General features: G+C 39.8%; 1 protein-coding gene across 2 annotated transcripts in view; it reads left to right on the top strand.

Moving 5' to 3' along the window:
• The window catches only part of LPCAT2 (lysophosphatidylcholine acyltransferase 2), a 65,524-nt gene extending 49,699 nt beyond the window's left edge, over positions 1-15,825 (top strand). For both annotated transcript variants that reach the window (XM_082607723.1, XM_082607724.1), the window contains 3 exons: positions 5,694-5,792; positions 11,042-11,177; positions 14,127-15,825. In XM_082607723.1, coding sequence (XP_082463849.1) covers positions 5,694-5,792; positions 11,042-11,177; positions 14,127-14,311 — 420 coding nt within the window. In that variant the 3' untranslated portion in view covers positions 14,312-15,825. The remainder of the gene's footprint in view (positions 1-5,693; positions 5,793-11,041; positions 11,178-14,126) is intronic.
• The last annotated feature ends 206 nt before the right edge of the window (positions 15,826-16,031 follow it).

The raw sequence follows: 16,031 nt of genomic DNA, 5'->3' as shown, positions 1-16,031 counted from the left end.
TTTAGAATCACCTGGAGAACTCTTGCGCTGAGTCCTACTCCACATGAGTTAAATAAAAATCTTTAGAGGTGGGGCTCAGAGATGAGTATTTTTTAAAGCTTCCCAGGTGATTCTGATGAGCAACCAAGGTTGACAGCCACAGCTTTAAGGTTAGGCTGTCTTCACTGTATTTTTCATATTAGTCTCAGCTGAAAACTGAGGTCCCCACAGGAGTCAGTGTTGCCAGCTTCCAAAAAAAAGAAGATAGGAGTATGGAGAAACTGCCACCCAAAAAGCAGGGGTAGTTGTGCCTTTCTTGTGAATGGCCCTTGGTTTGGCTTTTTCATTTTGATTCAGGTGGTGATAACGGGGCAAACAGAATCCAGGAATCCCCGGCCAGTAGACTCAGCTAGAGAGGCTACATTTTCAAGTGCTCTGTTCATCTGCCTATTTAATTGGTTTCTACCCCTACTGCTTCTCTGGTTTTTAATGCATTCCCTCTCTCCCAATCTACTTTGGAGGATCATCCTGAGTTTGGAGATAAATCCTTCCTTTTTGACTCATTTAGAGGAAAACTGTAACTGTTGAAATGATGTAACTGGCCTGTTAACAGCCCTCAGCTGCCTGTTAGAAATCCCCAGTGAAAATAGGAGAGGTTGGCACTTGGCCTCTGTGGACACCATTATCACCATCATATAATATTTATGAAATACCACATGCGTGTAATTCTGAATTGAGCCAAGCCCAGAGATCACGTCCGCTTTCCTCAAGGGACTTGTAATTTAAACTTGGTCTGGGAAGCTACTTAAAACAGGTGTGGTTATATTAGAATGAGGCTGCTGCCAGCAACCACACATTAATATCAGGATTCCTGTTTTAGAATACGGCCACTAGTATGTTAGGCATGGCTGTAGTAATATAGCCAGGAAAGGGGAAATCTGCCAAGATGCCTTTTAAGGTCTCAGAATATTAAGTTTATAATTTAACCTTTCCACATGATGGTTGGGGAAAAGAAAATGTAGCCCCACTTTTCTCGCCTCACTTCATTTTAAATGTTTTATGAAAGTTAAGACAATTATCTCACACTAGGGGTGGTATTAAGTATTTCTCTTGCTCTTCAAGTTAAGGGATTACCTACTTTGATGATTCTCTTCCTGCATGCACAGGGCAAAACATCCTGAAGTTACCTAAGTTTCTCTTTTGTTCTTTTCTGAATTTGTGTAAAATTAGACAAATAACCCCAGGCACTAGAGTGGATCCCAGAAAATTTAGTCCGAAGTCTGGATTTTTCCAAGTAAACAAACTTTTGGCATTGTGTAGAACCAATAGCCTAACAAGTGATTGGTTTTCTTAATTTCCATCCAATGGTTTTTTTTGTTGTTGTTTGTTTGTTTGTTTTAGTTGGTGTTTTAAAGGCACATCTTCAGTGTAAGAGGGAGTATTTACCTGATAACTTTTTTCAAATGTTGCCTTTTCTACATGGAAGACTACTGATAGCCTAAGATGAAGGGCTCTCATTAATATAACTCCATCTCATTTTCAAATTTCTAAAAGCAATACAATCAATGTAGTAAGTTGAAAATAATTATGATTTTGTTTAAATGTGAAATTATACATCTACGTTTTTAAATTTCAAAATATCCCATATGATTTTGAAAAACACCTTAGTCGTGATATAATACACTGAATTCTGTAAGCTATAATAGCAGGAAAAAGAACTGTGTGTTCTGTACCTAAGAACAGCAAATGTCCAAAAACATTCAAAATTTGTATATCATCTTAAAGCTCACTTTTAAAATATTTTTTGAATAATAGTGCATGTGATTTAAAAGTTGATTTATGTATCAACTTCAATCAGAAATTTCATCAGTAATATTGCACAACTAACCCATAGTCAGGCCTTAAAAAATATTTGCTGAGGCACCTGCAGGGCACTGATACTTAATGTACCTATTAATCTTGAAGTGCTTTCAGAATTACTTCTTTTTAAATGTCTATTTTTAATGCTAAGTGGATTAAAACAATTTAATTCCTAGAAAATTGATAATACAATTATGCAGGTGGGTAGAAATATGCTCTTAATAAGAATATTAAGGTGAACAGAATACCTCTTCCCTGACTCTCCTGGATAACTGAGAATTTATTGAATTTGAATAATACTCTTCCTGAGGAGTTCCATTGGTTTTTAAAGGAAAGACCCACAGCTTTGAGGAATAATTTTTTACCATGGGACTGATTTGAATTTGAAAAATTAAAGGAGTGTATTTTTCTGTATACTTTTTTATTATCTGTTTTTGAATATATTTTGTCAACTTGTCTGCTTTAATTTGAATGATTGGGAGTCAGATTACCTAAATGTTAATTGTCATTATGGCAATAGTGAGTTTTGTGAGCTCAAGTAAAACTTACACCTCAATTTTTCATTAGTAAAAATGAAGAAGTTGAATGGATGATTTCTAAGATTCCTTCCAGTTCTAAATTTTATTATTCTGAAATCGGAACATTAAAATGTATTATTTTATTAGTCCTATAATGAAATCTCTCAGAATAATTTCTATGCTGCCTTTTTTCCTTCACATTACTAGGATGAAAACTTACATATAGTTTCTCATGTGATTGATTATCAAGAGTCTGCTTTAATATTCTTTTGTCGGTCAAAGCCACTCATATAAAACTGTTAAAGAAAACCAGGGGTCCAGAATATTACCTTTATTCGTGAATAGCAGTAATACTAAGGGTCTTTTACATTTGTCTTTCTCCATCTGAAAAATAAGCTATAATGCTTGACCTGTATTATACATAGGGTCCAGTAATATAGATAAAAATTGGATGCCTCACAATAAATCAAAGGCGTATTTCCAATCATACTACCTATGACCATATCTTCAATGTCCATAGATCATTCTTTTTTTAAAATTTATTTAATTCAAGTATAGTTGACTTACAATGTTGTGTTAATTTCCACTGTACATCAGAGTGATTCAGTTATACATATATATACTTATTTTCATATTCTTTTCCATTATGGTTTATCACAGGATATTGAATATATTCATAGGTCATTCTTATATCTATACTTCAGAACTTCTTTTTTTTGAATTTTAGAATTTTATTTTTTTTATACAGCAGGTTCTTATTAGTTATCCATTTTATACATATTAGTGTATAAATGTCAATCCTAATCTCCCAATTCATCACACCACCACCACCACCCACCTCCCCACCATTTTCCCCCCTTGGTGTCCATACATTTGTTCTCTACATCTGTGTCTCTATTTCTGCCCTGCAAACCAGTTCATTATACTTCAGAACTTCTATTCAAGACTTCTATGTTGCTTAGTGGAGAAAACCAATTGCAGAATAAATTTACCTTTATTGAGCATATATTCACAGTACAATAAGCTGTTCAGCCTCTAAGGCCTAATGAGCAACAGCCCTCCATAGTACAGAAGAAAATTAAACGTTAGTGGCACAAGGAAAATTATGTCCCTTAAAAACTCTACCTTCTCTGAAACTTCTGGGGTGATGAAAATATCATAGCCATCAATTGTGATGGTGGTTACCCTGGTGTCTGCATTTTTTCAAAGAACATCAAACTGTACACTTAAAATGGATGCTTTTTATTGACTGTAATTGATACCTCAATAAAGTCGATTAAAGGAAAGGCAGAAAACAGCTGTCTTAGAGGCTGGTAATCAGACAAAATTGAAGTCGGATGACCTGAATTTTAAATCCTAGGAAGAAACCCTGTTACTTTAGGGAAATCTTGAATCCTCTGTTTCTACCTTCTCCGATGAGAAAGTGAAGGTAAATTATTCCTTTTTAGCTCCCACCCTGCAGCAAGATAAAGTAGTATGGTGACAGTGAGTCTTGGTTGCTTTGAGAAGCTGAGGAAAGCTACAAGATTTTTTTTCCCTAGAAAAATGTACATATAAATAGGGCTGGGACTTCCCTGCTGGTCCAGGGGTTAAGACTCCACACTTCCACTCTACGGGACGTGGGTTCGATCCCTGGTCAGGGGTTAAGACACCACGCTTCCATTGCAGGGGGCACAGGTTCGATCCCTGGTCAGGGAACTAAGATCCCGCGTGCCCTGTGGCTCGGCCAAAAACAAAAAAACAAAATAAAGGCACACCCTTTCGGGGGCTTCACAGCCTTCCCTTTCAAGCTCATCTATGAAACCCAGTGAAAAACACTGCCTAAGTGTCTTAAGGTGAACCCAAAGTATCAATAGTAGGTAAGGGTAGGTGAGGAAAAGGTAACATCGTTTTTAGCACCTACCTGTGTGTGCTAGGCAATGGGAATACACTGCACAGAGGAAGGCAATCCCTGCCCTAGAGGAACTCTTGATGGTTGAAATGTAGACACTTAGTCACAGTTAAAGATTGCGCTCTTATCAGTGCCAAACATCTGCTAACCTATCAAGTGTCACACTTAGCTTTGTTGTTACTAGTTCATTGTTTATCTGGCAACATGAAGATCTTGCTGCCAAAATGATTCCACAGCTGGGATCATAATCATTGTGCTCATTGTTCTCTTCCTTTCTCCCTCCTCCTCCTCTCTTTCCCCCTCCATCTTTCTCTTCCACTCTCCATCTCACTTTTCCTTTCTCCTCTTCCCCTTTCCTTCTTGTTCTCTCTCTTCTATCTCTTCCTTCCATCCTCCCTCCTTCTCTGCCTTGCCTCTCTCTCCCTTTCTTCCTCTCTTCCTTAAGCTTTCTCTCCTTTCTCCCCATTTCATCTTCTCAGTGTTCCCATCTATGTGAGTAGTTCACGTGTAGGAAAAACTCTGTATTCGGTCAGCATGGATTAGAATTATCAACCCCTTCTTTTATAATACCATCAAGAAATACCTGCTGAAGTGTATAGATATAAACATCATACGAATTGTTTAGTTTCCAAGGCTTAGAAGTGCAGGATCGGGCTTCCCTGGCGGCGCAGTGGTTGAGAGTCCACCTGTCGATGCAGGGGACACGGGTTCGTGTCCTGGTCCGGGAAGATCCCACATGCCACGGAGCAGCTGGGCCCGTGAGCCATGGCTGCTGAGCCTGCGCGTCCAGAGCCTGTGCTCCACAACGGGAGAGGCCACAACAGTGAGAGGCCCGCGTACCGCAAAAAAAAAAAAAAAAAAGAAGTGCAGGATCTTCCAGGGTCCGATATCACTAAGGGGCCCTTGAAGTTGCTCGGGTTTGCTTACTTTCTCCTGCTTTATTGCAGAGTAAGCACAGAAAGAAGAAAGAATGTAGCTGTGATTATTGCCTCAATTTGCCCCTTTCCTTTCCCTTCTATCTCCTACATGGAGAAAGTCTCTTAGTGACCCACTGGTGTTGGCCATCACGGCAGGCCCACCATCAATGGTGGAATGAAGGCTTCAGTCCCACCTAGGATGAAATCCCCCATCCTGCTTCCCAGAGAGGCTCCCATCAAGGCTGAGCTCAAGAACCCACAATGAGTGCCATAGAACCACTCTAAATGAGCCTCAGTGATAAAATGTTTATACTGATCACTCAGCAGGAATATATTTTTCTTCCTTCTGAGTTGGGTATGGGTGGGCCACTCACTAGCTGTTCTATCTCAGTGCGAACTTTTTTCCAAATTGGCTCAGTGCATGACGAGGCTGAGCTCCGTGGCATGTCTGAATTTCGCCTTGTGGGCTGTGATTGATAGTCATTCAACCAGTGGCCCTGCTAACTGATTTCTCCCATCCTTTCACAGAACCATGATGGCAGTGTCGACTTCCGAGAGTATGTAATTGGCCTGGCTGTCCTGTGCAACCCTGCCAACACAGAGGAGATCATCCAGGTGGCATTTAAGGTACTGTCAGCCCCACTGAAATCATCTTGGTCTGTCTCGTAAACAAGTGTTGACTCTAAGTGTATTATCTGAAAATCAGTGCATCTATTACGAGTGTTTATAGATCTGCTGTGACATGTACATGAGGGCAATGTGATTAAGACAATCGCTACCGAGAATAAAGAAAAGACAAGCATCCATTTAAGCAAAAAGAAAGTCTTTGGAAGCAGCCTAGTTAACAGCATTAAAATTGAAGAGCAGGTGATTTCATAAATTAGTTTAAAAATTATTTCTTTTCAGCCTCCCCATTTTGGAGCCCCAAAGTGAGGTTTATAAATAAACGCCACCTGTCTATAGTCATCCCAGTTCACCAGGCAGAAAGTTCTGATCCATTCTTATTTTCTCACTCTGTATGTCAGAGATATTTTAGGTGATCTTTTCCCGATGGAGTTTATTTTGTTGTGGTGGTGTCAGGTGAATACCATCATAAATGTCTCAAGTTTCCACCCTATGTGTTTTCCTGTATATCACATATATTGTCACAGCAGTATGGGAGGTTGAGGGGCAGATGAATAAAATCCATGTCCCCCATCCCTAGCAAAACTTAATGGAGGTTTGAATTATGAGAACTCAGATTCCATTTTATCACTTATATATGCAAAAAGGAGAGGGAAGAATACATTCCCAAAGTGTGTTTTGGTTCTTTGGAGATGAAACGTGCTTTATCTAATTAGTATTTGAATGGGATGTTCCCTTCCATATTCTAATCTTACATGATCTGCTCTCAAGTAAAACAAAAACTTGATCTCACTTACCAAGCTGTGTATGTGGAATCTTATCGTACAGCTCTTTGAGTCTCTGCTTCATCCACCATAACAGCTGAGGACCTTCCCCATGCCTCTTTCCTACTCTTATTTCTTCCTGATTTTCTCTGAGAAGAATACCCCACTGTGTCCTCAACAAATGTTTTCCCCTCTATCATCTAGAAAGACCCTCTTCCTCCCAGAGTCCTTTCTCACATCTTAGAGGCCACCTGGGATAGCCTCACGAATTTCCATGTGTTCTATCCTTGACAGAGGAGTCCCCAGGTTGACTTCTTATTTCAGATTGGTTTCAACAGAGTTAACTGCTAGGCCTATAAAGAACCTAAGAGGTTGATGCTTAGCAGATGGTCTCAAGGCAAGGGCCAGAACTCTTTCCAAGCTGAAAACTTTTATAGACTTATTCATCATAAAACCTAAAATTATACACATAGCTAACTTATTCCAACCCAGACATTTCTGTTTCTGTTCTGAGATTGTCTGTGTGATTATAAGGTCAGCTGGGCAAGTGGTCACTTTGGGTTTACCAATGAAAGACCTGATAGAAAATTTGGCCCTTAATCATAGTAATTATTGTCTTTAAAGAAGTCCTGAGATTTTTCTCTAGCCTAGACCTTGGTTTTGAGGGGGGACAGGGAGAGGAAAGAAGGACCTAAAACTATAATTAGCTCTTTTTTCAGTAAAGCAAGTGTCATGTTTTACTTTGGTTATTTTTTTAACCTTCTCAGGGGTGTATGATGTTTTGGTTTTTTTGTTTTGTTTTGTTTAAGTGTCTATTTTTTTATTTTTTTTATTTATTTTTTGGCTGTGTTGGATCTTCGTTGCTGTGTGCGGGCTTTCTCTAGTTGCGTCGAGCAGGGGCTACTCTTCATTGCAGTGCACGGGCTTCTCACTGCGGTGGCTTCTCTTGTTGTGGAGCACGGGTTCTAGGCATGTGGGCTTCAGTAGTTGTGGCTCGCAGGCTCAGTAGTTGTGGCTCGCGGGCTCTAGAGCGCAGGCTCAGTAGTTGTGGCGCACGGGCTTAGTTGCTCCACGGCATGTGGGATCTTCCCGGACCAGGGATCGAACCGGTGACCCCTGCATTGGCAGGCAGATTCTTAACCACTGTGCCACCAGGGAAGTCCTGTATGATGTTTTTGAAAATTATTTTGGCATGCTTCTATTTTTCATTTAGTAGTATCATTTTGTATATATTCAGAATGCATTCACATCCTTTTATTTGGGTAACACTTCACAGTTAACTTCCCATCTTTGATCATATTTCATCATCACAGTGACCTTTAGAGGTAGAATATTAGTCAGCATTCTTCAGTTGTAAGCAGTAGGCATAGACTCTCGTGGAGAAATCAGTTGTGAGGACAGCAAGCAGGCTCCAGGGAATACTCCCAAGCAGGCAGCTCCAGAGGTCCCAGCTGCGGGAGCTGCTCTACATCTCCCTTGGGCACTGCCGTTAGAGTGAGCAAACTCCAGCGCTGTTCATCATTCAAATTCCAGGCAGAGTCCAAATGGCCTTGGACCATGTGCTTGCTAGGAAAGACAGGATGTTTTTTTTTTTTTTTTTTTTGCGGTATGCGGGCCTCTCACTGTTGTGGCCTCTCCCGTTGCGGAGCACAGGCTCCGGATGCGCAGGCCCAGCGGCCATGGCTCACGGGCCCAGCCGCTCCGCGGCATATGGGATCCTCCCAGACCGGGGCACGAACCCGTATCCCCTGCATCGGCAGGCGGACTCTCAACCACTGCGCCACCAGGGAGGCCCCTGACAGGATGTTTTGATGCAGAGTCCCACAGCATTCCGTGCACTGGGGAGATATCACTCCCCCATTCTCCGAGGAAAATGAGGTGTTAAACCTTCTACCAGAGCCCAGAGCATGAGATTTACCTTAGGTCGGGGAACTCTGTAATAGGGAACCTATTGGGAGAGATGAGGAATTGAGAGAAATGGAGGGGTTTTTGTGGGGTAGTTGTGACAAATGACAAATGGAGAGGAACTGAAAGTCCCCAGAATGGATGTGTGAAGGAAACTTATACAGAAGGAAGAGCCATCAAAGCACCAAATTTAGATGATTTGATAAGATGGTGAGAATTCTTTAGGAATGGAAGACTTTTACAGAAAAATTAGAATTTGTGAGGGGGGGGGAGGTTGTGACTGAATCCTGGCAGTTAATGACTGAAGTCCAAGGCCCATAAAGAGCCCTGGGGGTACTGTTGTGAAAACAAATGCTAGCTAATTCACTTTGCACTTTCCAGCTATCTTATCGTCCATTTAGGGGCTGAGTAGTAGAAAATGGACTAGGAGTCCGTGCCTTCTTATCTGGGGGCAGCAAATCACAACTTCGAATTATATTTTTCTCCTCCCACCCTAGTGGGCAATTAAAACACTATTCAGTATTTGCTTATTGTTCTTTTCATGATTATCACACCTTATCCAATGCCTGTTTTTGATCGTGTATTTGGTCAGAAGTGGATACCTTAACATCAGGAACTGTAGATATCTGCCTGCATTTGGGCGACAGCTGGACCATTTACAAGCTGTGTGACCTTGGGAAAGTTACCTGGCTTCCTTGTTCCTCAGCTTTCTCATCTGTGAGATAGGGCTAATAACAACACCTCCCTTACATAAGACTACTATTAGGGTTAAATGAGTGTGTAAAGTGATTTGAACATGTTGGATCAGTGCCTGCAAAGAGTCAGTGTTGATATCATGAAAAAATGTTAATACCCTGGAGAGGATTATGAATATGGCATATTAATTATCTATCAGTTACCCCTGCTTTGCTGCTTGACTTTCAGTCTATCCCACCCTTTCCCCTCTGCCTATAAACATATTGTCTCTCCCTTCCTGAAGGCAGCCTCCTTTTGTATGTGGCTATTACCCCATTTATCTCCTGTGCTTTATTCCATAATTTCTTAAAAGAAGAGCCATGCCTGTTGCCTCCATGCCTCACCTCTCTATTCATTGCTTGATTCCCGTTACCATCCGTCGCCAGGATCTCCTAATTGCCAAATCCAGCAAACCTTCTTGCTTGGCCGAGTTTCTTCCTCTTTCCTGAAAACCTTCCCTAGCTTCCAAGATGCATGCTCTTTCTTTCTGCTTCTCCGTCTCTCTGGCTGCTGCTTCTGAGTTTTTCTGGCCGGTTCCTCTTCCCTGCACACACCTCAACTCTTGCTGTTCCCAGGGCTCTGCCTTACTTTGTGCACTTTCTACAGAGAAGCTCAAACACACTCGTAGTTTCAATCTTTACCTGAATTCATATCTCAAGCCTCATCACTCTCCTGAGCTGATGTGCTGAATCTTAACTTCCTCCTGGCACTTCTGACTCAAATGTAAGCTCTCCAGGTCTAACCCTTGATCTCATTGGGAACCTGTTTTCCCACTCTTGGTAACATAACCCACTTTCACCCACTTGCCCAAGCTAGAATCCCTCAGCCATCTTTAGCTCCTTCTTTTCCATCACTACAGACCTCTAATTGATATGTAAGTCCTGTCTTTGCTTCCTTATAAATTGTCTCTTCCTGCCCTTCCTGCTTCTCCACCCCAGACTCTTTAATTGTTTTTCATGACTCTAGTCTTTTCAACTTTCTGCCCTCTCTCCATCCTCCACACTTTGCCTCAGAGAGCTCCCTCAGTTCACAGGCCATCACACCACAGCCCTTCCCATCATAATCCTGCAGGGGTAGATGAGGCCTTATATGTCCATCATGATCTGATCCTTGCTTGTCTTTCTCTCTCCTGACTTGAGCCCCAGGCAATTGCCTGCCAGTCCTTGTATGTTCTGGGAATATCTCTTCATGTTTTAAGACCCAACTCAAATGTCATAAAGCCTTCCCTGACCTCTCCGGGTAGGATTCATCTTGTTCTACACAGGACTCCCATGTGCTTTTGTACTTAGTATGGTTATAGCCCCTATTTTTACCATGTGCTTTTGTACTTACTATGGTCGTAGCCCCTATTTTTTTTTAAGATTTATTTATTATTTTATTTATTTTGGGCTGCGGCACACAAGATCTTTTGTTGCAGCGCACGAGCTTCTCTCTAGTTGTGGTGCACAGGCTCCAGGGCGCGTGGGCTCTGTAGTTTGTGGCATGGGGTCTCTCTAGTTAAGGCGTGAGAGCTCAGTAGTTGTGGCGTGTGGGCCTAGTTGCCCCGCGGCACGTGGGATCCCAGTTCCCTGACCAGGGATCGAACCCACACCCCTGAATTATAAGGCAGATTCTTTACCACTGGACCACCAGGGAAGTCCCTGTAGCCCCTATTTTAATCCTATCTCTTTCTACCACTAAACTATAAGTATTGTGAAGGCAGCAGATACCATACTTACGGACATATATCCCTAGCCCCCCAGCACAATGAATGTCTGAATTACTAAACAGTTTATTTTTTAAGATTATTACATACCACCATTGCTCTGGAGGAGCTCAGTCTTAGGCTTTATTTTCTTTTTCCTTCAGCTCTTTGATGTTGACGAGGATGGCTTCATAACAGAGGAAGAGTTCGCCACCATTCTGCAGGCCTCCCTTGGAGTGCCTGACCTTGATGTTTCTGGTCTCTTCAAGGAAATAGCCCAGGGGGATTCTGTTTCGTATGGTGAGTAGGCAGTTTGGCTCCTGACTCGGTGTACTGTACAGTATACAGTGTACGTCCAGACTGTGACTGACCCTCATACAAGGGTGTTGTTCCCCCCACTAATATGTTAACAATAGAATTAATAGTAACAATGATGAAGATAGTAATAATAGTAGTAGTGGTGTAATGGTAGAAGCTGATTATTGAGGACGTACCATACGCTAAGCACTCTTCACACATTTTATATATATCAATTCATTTATTCTTTATAGCAAGCCTATTCGATCAATACTCTTCATTCTTCTTTTTTTTTTTTTTTTTTTGCGGTACACAGGCCTCTCACTGTTGTGGCCTGTCCCGTTGCGGAGCACAGGCTCCGGACGCGCAGGCTCAGCGGCCATGGCCCACGGGCCCAGCCGCTCTGCGGCATGTGGGATCTTCCCGGACCGGGGCACGAACCCGCGTCCCCTGCATCGTCAGGCGGACTCTCAACCACTGCGCCACCAGGGAAGCCCTACTCTTCTGTTTTTAATTACTGTCATTTTGGCTCTCCTTATTCTATTTTGGGTAATTAAGTGCCTAGGGCACTTATCTATTATGTTCATTTTTAAAAAAAAGGATAAAATGGCAAGTATATACTGATATAAAACTTAAGAGTCTGGGCTTCCCTGGTGGCGCAGTGGTTGAGAGTCCGCCTGCCGATGCAGGGGACACGGGTTCGTGCCCCGGTCCGGGAGGATCCCATATGCCGTGGAGCGGCTGGGCCCGTGAGCCATGGCCCCTGAGCCTGCACCTCCAGAGCCTGTGCTCCGCAAAGGGAGAGGCCACAACAGTGAGAGGCCCGCGTACCGCAAAAAAAAAAAAAAAAAAAAAAAAAAACTTAAGAGTCATAAACCCCATGTGTACTAATTCTCTGACCATTTTCATTGCATAGTTAATACTCTGTATTCCTCCAAACTACAAATTTTGAAAAACTATTTGGAATAACTATTTCAATGGAAGCTAATACTAAGAATTATTTTTAGGTAGTCATATTTTTACCTGTCAGTTTTAATATGTTTTTCGGGAAATCTACTCTGTTTTTTGGAGTTCAACCTTTTTCTTTTTAGTACACAGGATATCTCCCTTTCCCCAATATTATGCAAGCCCACTTTTTTTTGCAGGAATGTTTGAGGTATTTAAGTATGATTTTATGAAAGAATAGGTATAGACATGTATCATGAACGTATCCATTTACATTATTTAAATGTGATCGTTTAAATTGTTTTCATTCTTGGTTTTCCTTTAGCCAAATTAATGCCCAAATTCTACTTATTGCCAGCTCTCAGCACTTCTAGAAATGAGGTACTCTTTAATGCCACGAGCATCCTCAAAGAGGACAGAGAGCCTTGATCTTTTGACCAGAGCACAAGTCTTAAAATTAAAGCTCATGGTTTCAGTAGATCAACACTCCTGCCCACGTATCTTAGAAGTCACTTACGTCCTCTGTATCTCCGTCACTGAAATAGACTCATTCAGATAAATCTTTATTTTGGATGTTAAGAAAGAACAATGAATAGCTTGCTTAATTTGGAAATATAAAGTGCTCTATCAATGCAAAATAATGTTGTAATTGCAAAGAATGACCTGGGCTCTATCTGGTGACTTCCTCATCACTAAGACCTGTTTTTATCTTCAAGAGTTGTTAGATAGTCTAATGTGCCATGAAGTAGACACTCGGTTATCGGAGGATTTTTTTTTTAGTGAATGGATAGAAATAGGATATTGGGTTAAAAGCCTTTTATTATAGAGTCAAATAGCAAGCTGATTCAAAGACCAGGCTCGCTTTGCTATATAAGAAGCTCAATAAAGTTTTCTCCATCCAAACAGAAGAGGAGAGAGAAATGTCAAACTTGAGGGTAGCATCATATTTCAGAAACTCCAGGTTACCGGAGGCTTGGGGTTCAAATTCTGATGGTTAATTTTGTAAGCCTTCTATACTCTACCTCACTTCCTAAATCTCAAACACCTGAGATAAAAGGAGGCCTAGTACTCAGGGGTCTTGTGATATGATTAGTGAATATTGTACACTCTACTTGCCCTTACTGATCATAAGTCAGGGCTCAGCTTTTCAAGATGGTTTATTTCTTTACCAGAGTTAAAGGTTAAAATAGTTTTAAAAGCCAGTAATAGAGAGTCCTGGGTAATAAATTTTGTTAACATTTTTTATTACAAAAAAATAATAAAATTACATAAAACATAAACATAGAGCACAACAAAGTTTTACAAATGAACCCTTGTGTAACTACCACTCAGGTCAAGGAATGGAGCTTTTCAATAACTCTAGAAACCTCCACGTGCCTATTCCCAAATAGAACCCCTTCCTCTGTCTTAAAGGAGGGAACTGTTGACCTGACTTAAAAAGGAATCTCTGCCTGCTTTGTTTTAGCATTTCACCACAAAAGTACACATCTTTAAATATATTTTAGTTTTGCCTAAGTTTTTGAACTTTACATAATGGTCTCATACAACATGTGTTCTTTTGCATCTGGCTTTTTTCATTCAACATTATGGTTTTAAGATTCATCCGTATTGTTACAACACAGCTATTCATTCATCTTCATTGCTGTGTAGCACTTTGTTCCACGAATATACCATGATTTACTTAGCCATTCCAACTGTTGACAAACGTTTGAATTGTTTCCATTTTTTACCTATTATGAATAATGTTGCTGTGAACATTCTCATACATGTCTCCCAGAGCACAATATGCACAAATTCTCTCGCTTATATACCCTGGAATAAAGTATGCATATCTTCAACTTGACTAGATAATGGAAAAAACTATCTCCCAAAGTGGTTGTATAATTTATAGGGATTGAGTAATAGACTTTTGCAATCATTGTATTATTAAGATCATATGTTAATCTGCATCATGCCAAAAGAAGATTCACCTCAATTTATTGGATTTTGTTTTTTCTCCTCTTTTAGAGGAATTTAAAAGTTTTGCCCTAAAGCATCCAGAATATGCTAAGATATTTACAACCTACTTAGACCTCCAGACATGCCATGTGTTTTCATTACCAGAAGAAGTCCAAGCAACTCCCTCAGTCGTAAGTAATAAAGTCAGCCCTGAAAGTCATGAAGAGAGTACCTCAGACAAAAAGGACGACTGAAAGCAAACATTCTTAATAAGGAAAATGCGGTGGCTTTTACTTGAAATTTCAAAGGCATTTACTGATAGTATTTTATTTGTGATTGAGTAATGATGTTTAAAATAGAAAGCTTTTTTATAAAAAAAAAGATAGATTTTCTTATTGAAATACTTCTATTCACATGTGTTTATCAAGTAATATTCATTTTCTTTTACATTATATTTTGCTATACTGATGGGCTTATTGGCGATAAAGATGTTTTTATGGATTTTCCAGGTTAATTTGCATATCCAAATGAATGAAATGGTCTCCCTTATTTACTGATGAGCATTAATCAACGCTGCAAAAAGTTTTAAAAGTATAAATAATTTTTCATCTACTTTCCTCTAAAGAAATAAGGTTAGCTTTAATCCCTTCCCATTCTAGAAATAAGAATGAAGAGTCTGAGGAACGTTGCAGAATTTTATACCTTTAACTTCACAGATTCATTTTTTCCATTTGCATTGCAGTTTCTTGGATTACTGAACATGGGGGGGATTGGAAGGGAGAGCTCCGCTAATTAGATGAGACTTCTTAAAAACTCATATTCTCTTGACCATGCATCCCTATTGTAGATTTCCTTAACCACCTGCTAAGGAGATCATAACCTTTTGCATGATCTACAGATTTAGAACTTTGTTTTAAAGACAACAGCTATGGCCAAAGGCTATGTGGGAATTGCCTTATTGAAGGTAACATTAACTGCCTAATGAGAAAAATTGTTTGCCACAGAGTTTAGTTTAATTTGAGTTGGGTAGTTTAGAATGTAGCCCTTGCCCAGTAAATGAATCAGATTTACTTTATTTATATATTATTAGAATTAATATATTTTATCATCTAAATGGGAGTTTTATTTTATTAAGTGTCCTCTCAAATTTTAGAGCTTGCCTGAAATATTTACAGGGAAAATACGAAAGGTTCCAAATTATCACCAAAAGCTAAGGAACCCAAAAACCTACTTTATTAATGCAAGACCACAATTTAACCCCCAGGCAAGAATTTAACAGTGATATTTTTTTCCTTTAGGTTAAGCAATAATTTCCCTCAAGTGCCATTTTATTATATGTCATGCATGCTTACTAAAAAGTTTCATCCTTAAGTATGAAGGATGAAACAGTATGTTTGTTTGCTTTTTACATATCTTAAGCTATTTAGACAAAGCATTGAATAAGCTGAAAACAATTTCTTAAGTAATTAGGAAAGTACATCTTTATAATATTGGTTGTCATATGCAATTGAATGTATGTATTACTCAGGTACCATGATTTTTATCATAGAAAACCCACATATTAATCCCATTAATCATGAAAAAGTAGCATTTTAAATTACAAGCTTTCTGTGAGGCTCTTGAAAGTGATCCCATTGTTTTCCTGTTTTAAAGTAATATTTTATGTTCTTTAAGTCCACTTCTGCCAATGTAATATGCCTATTTTATTATGTTACTGAACAAACTTGCTACATAAAATTCTTGGCAATTAAAAATTCTGGTTTTGCCATTCTGTCTCAAATGTAATATACCTTTTTAATATCATGGTTTGAATGTAAGTTTGCATATTTATGAATGTGATTAATCATTTTTGTTTGCATTTAAGCCTTATGAAATGTCAGACATAATTTTACCCTAATGAAAGACTCAAATTTTAGCCAAAGCAGCAATAGTTATTATTCCTAAAGAAGTTGACTTTTGACTGGTAGGGTGTAT

Source organism: Mesoplodon mirus (genome assembly GCF_964341445.2).
Source record: "Mesoplodon mirus genome assembly, chromosome: 19".
Classification (NCBI taxonomy): domain Eukaryota; kingdom Metazoa; phylum Chordata; class Mammalia; order Artiodactyla; family Ziphiidae; genus Mesoplodon; species Mesoplodon mirus.
This window is presented reverse-complemented; position numbering and strand designations above follow the sequence as displayed.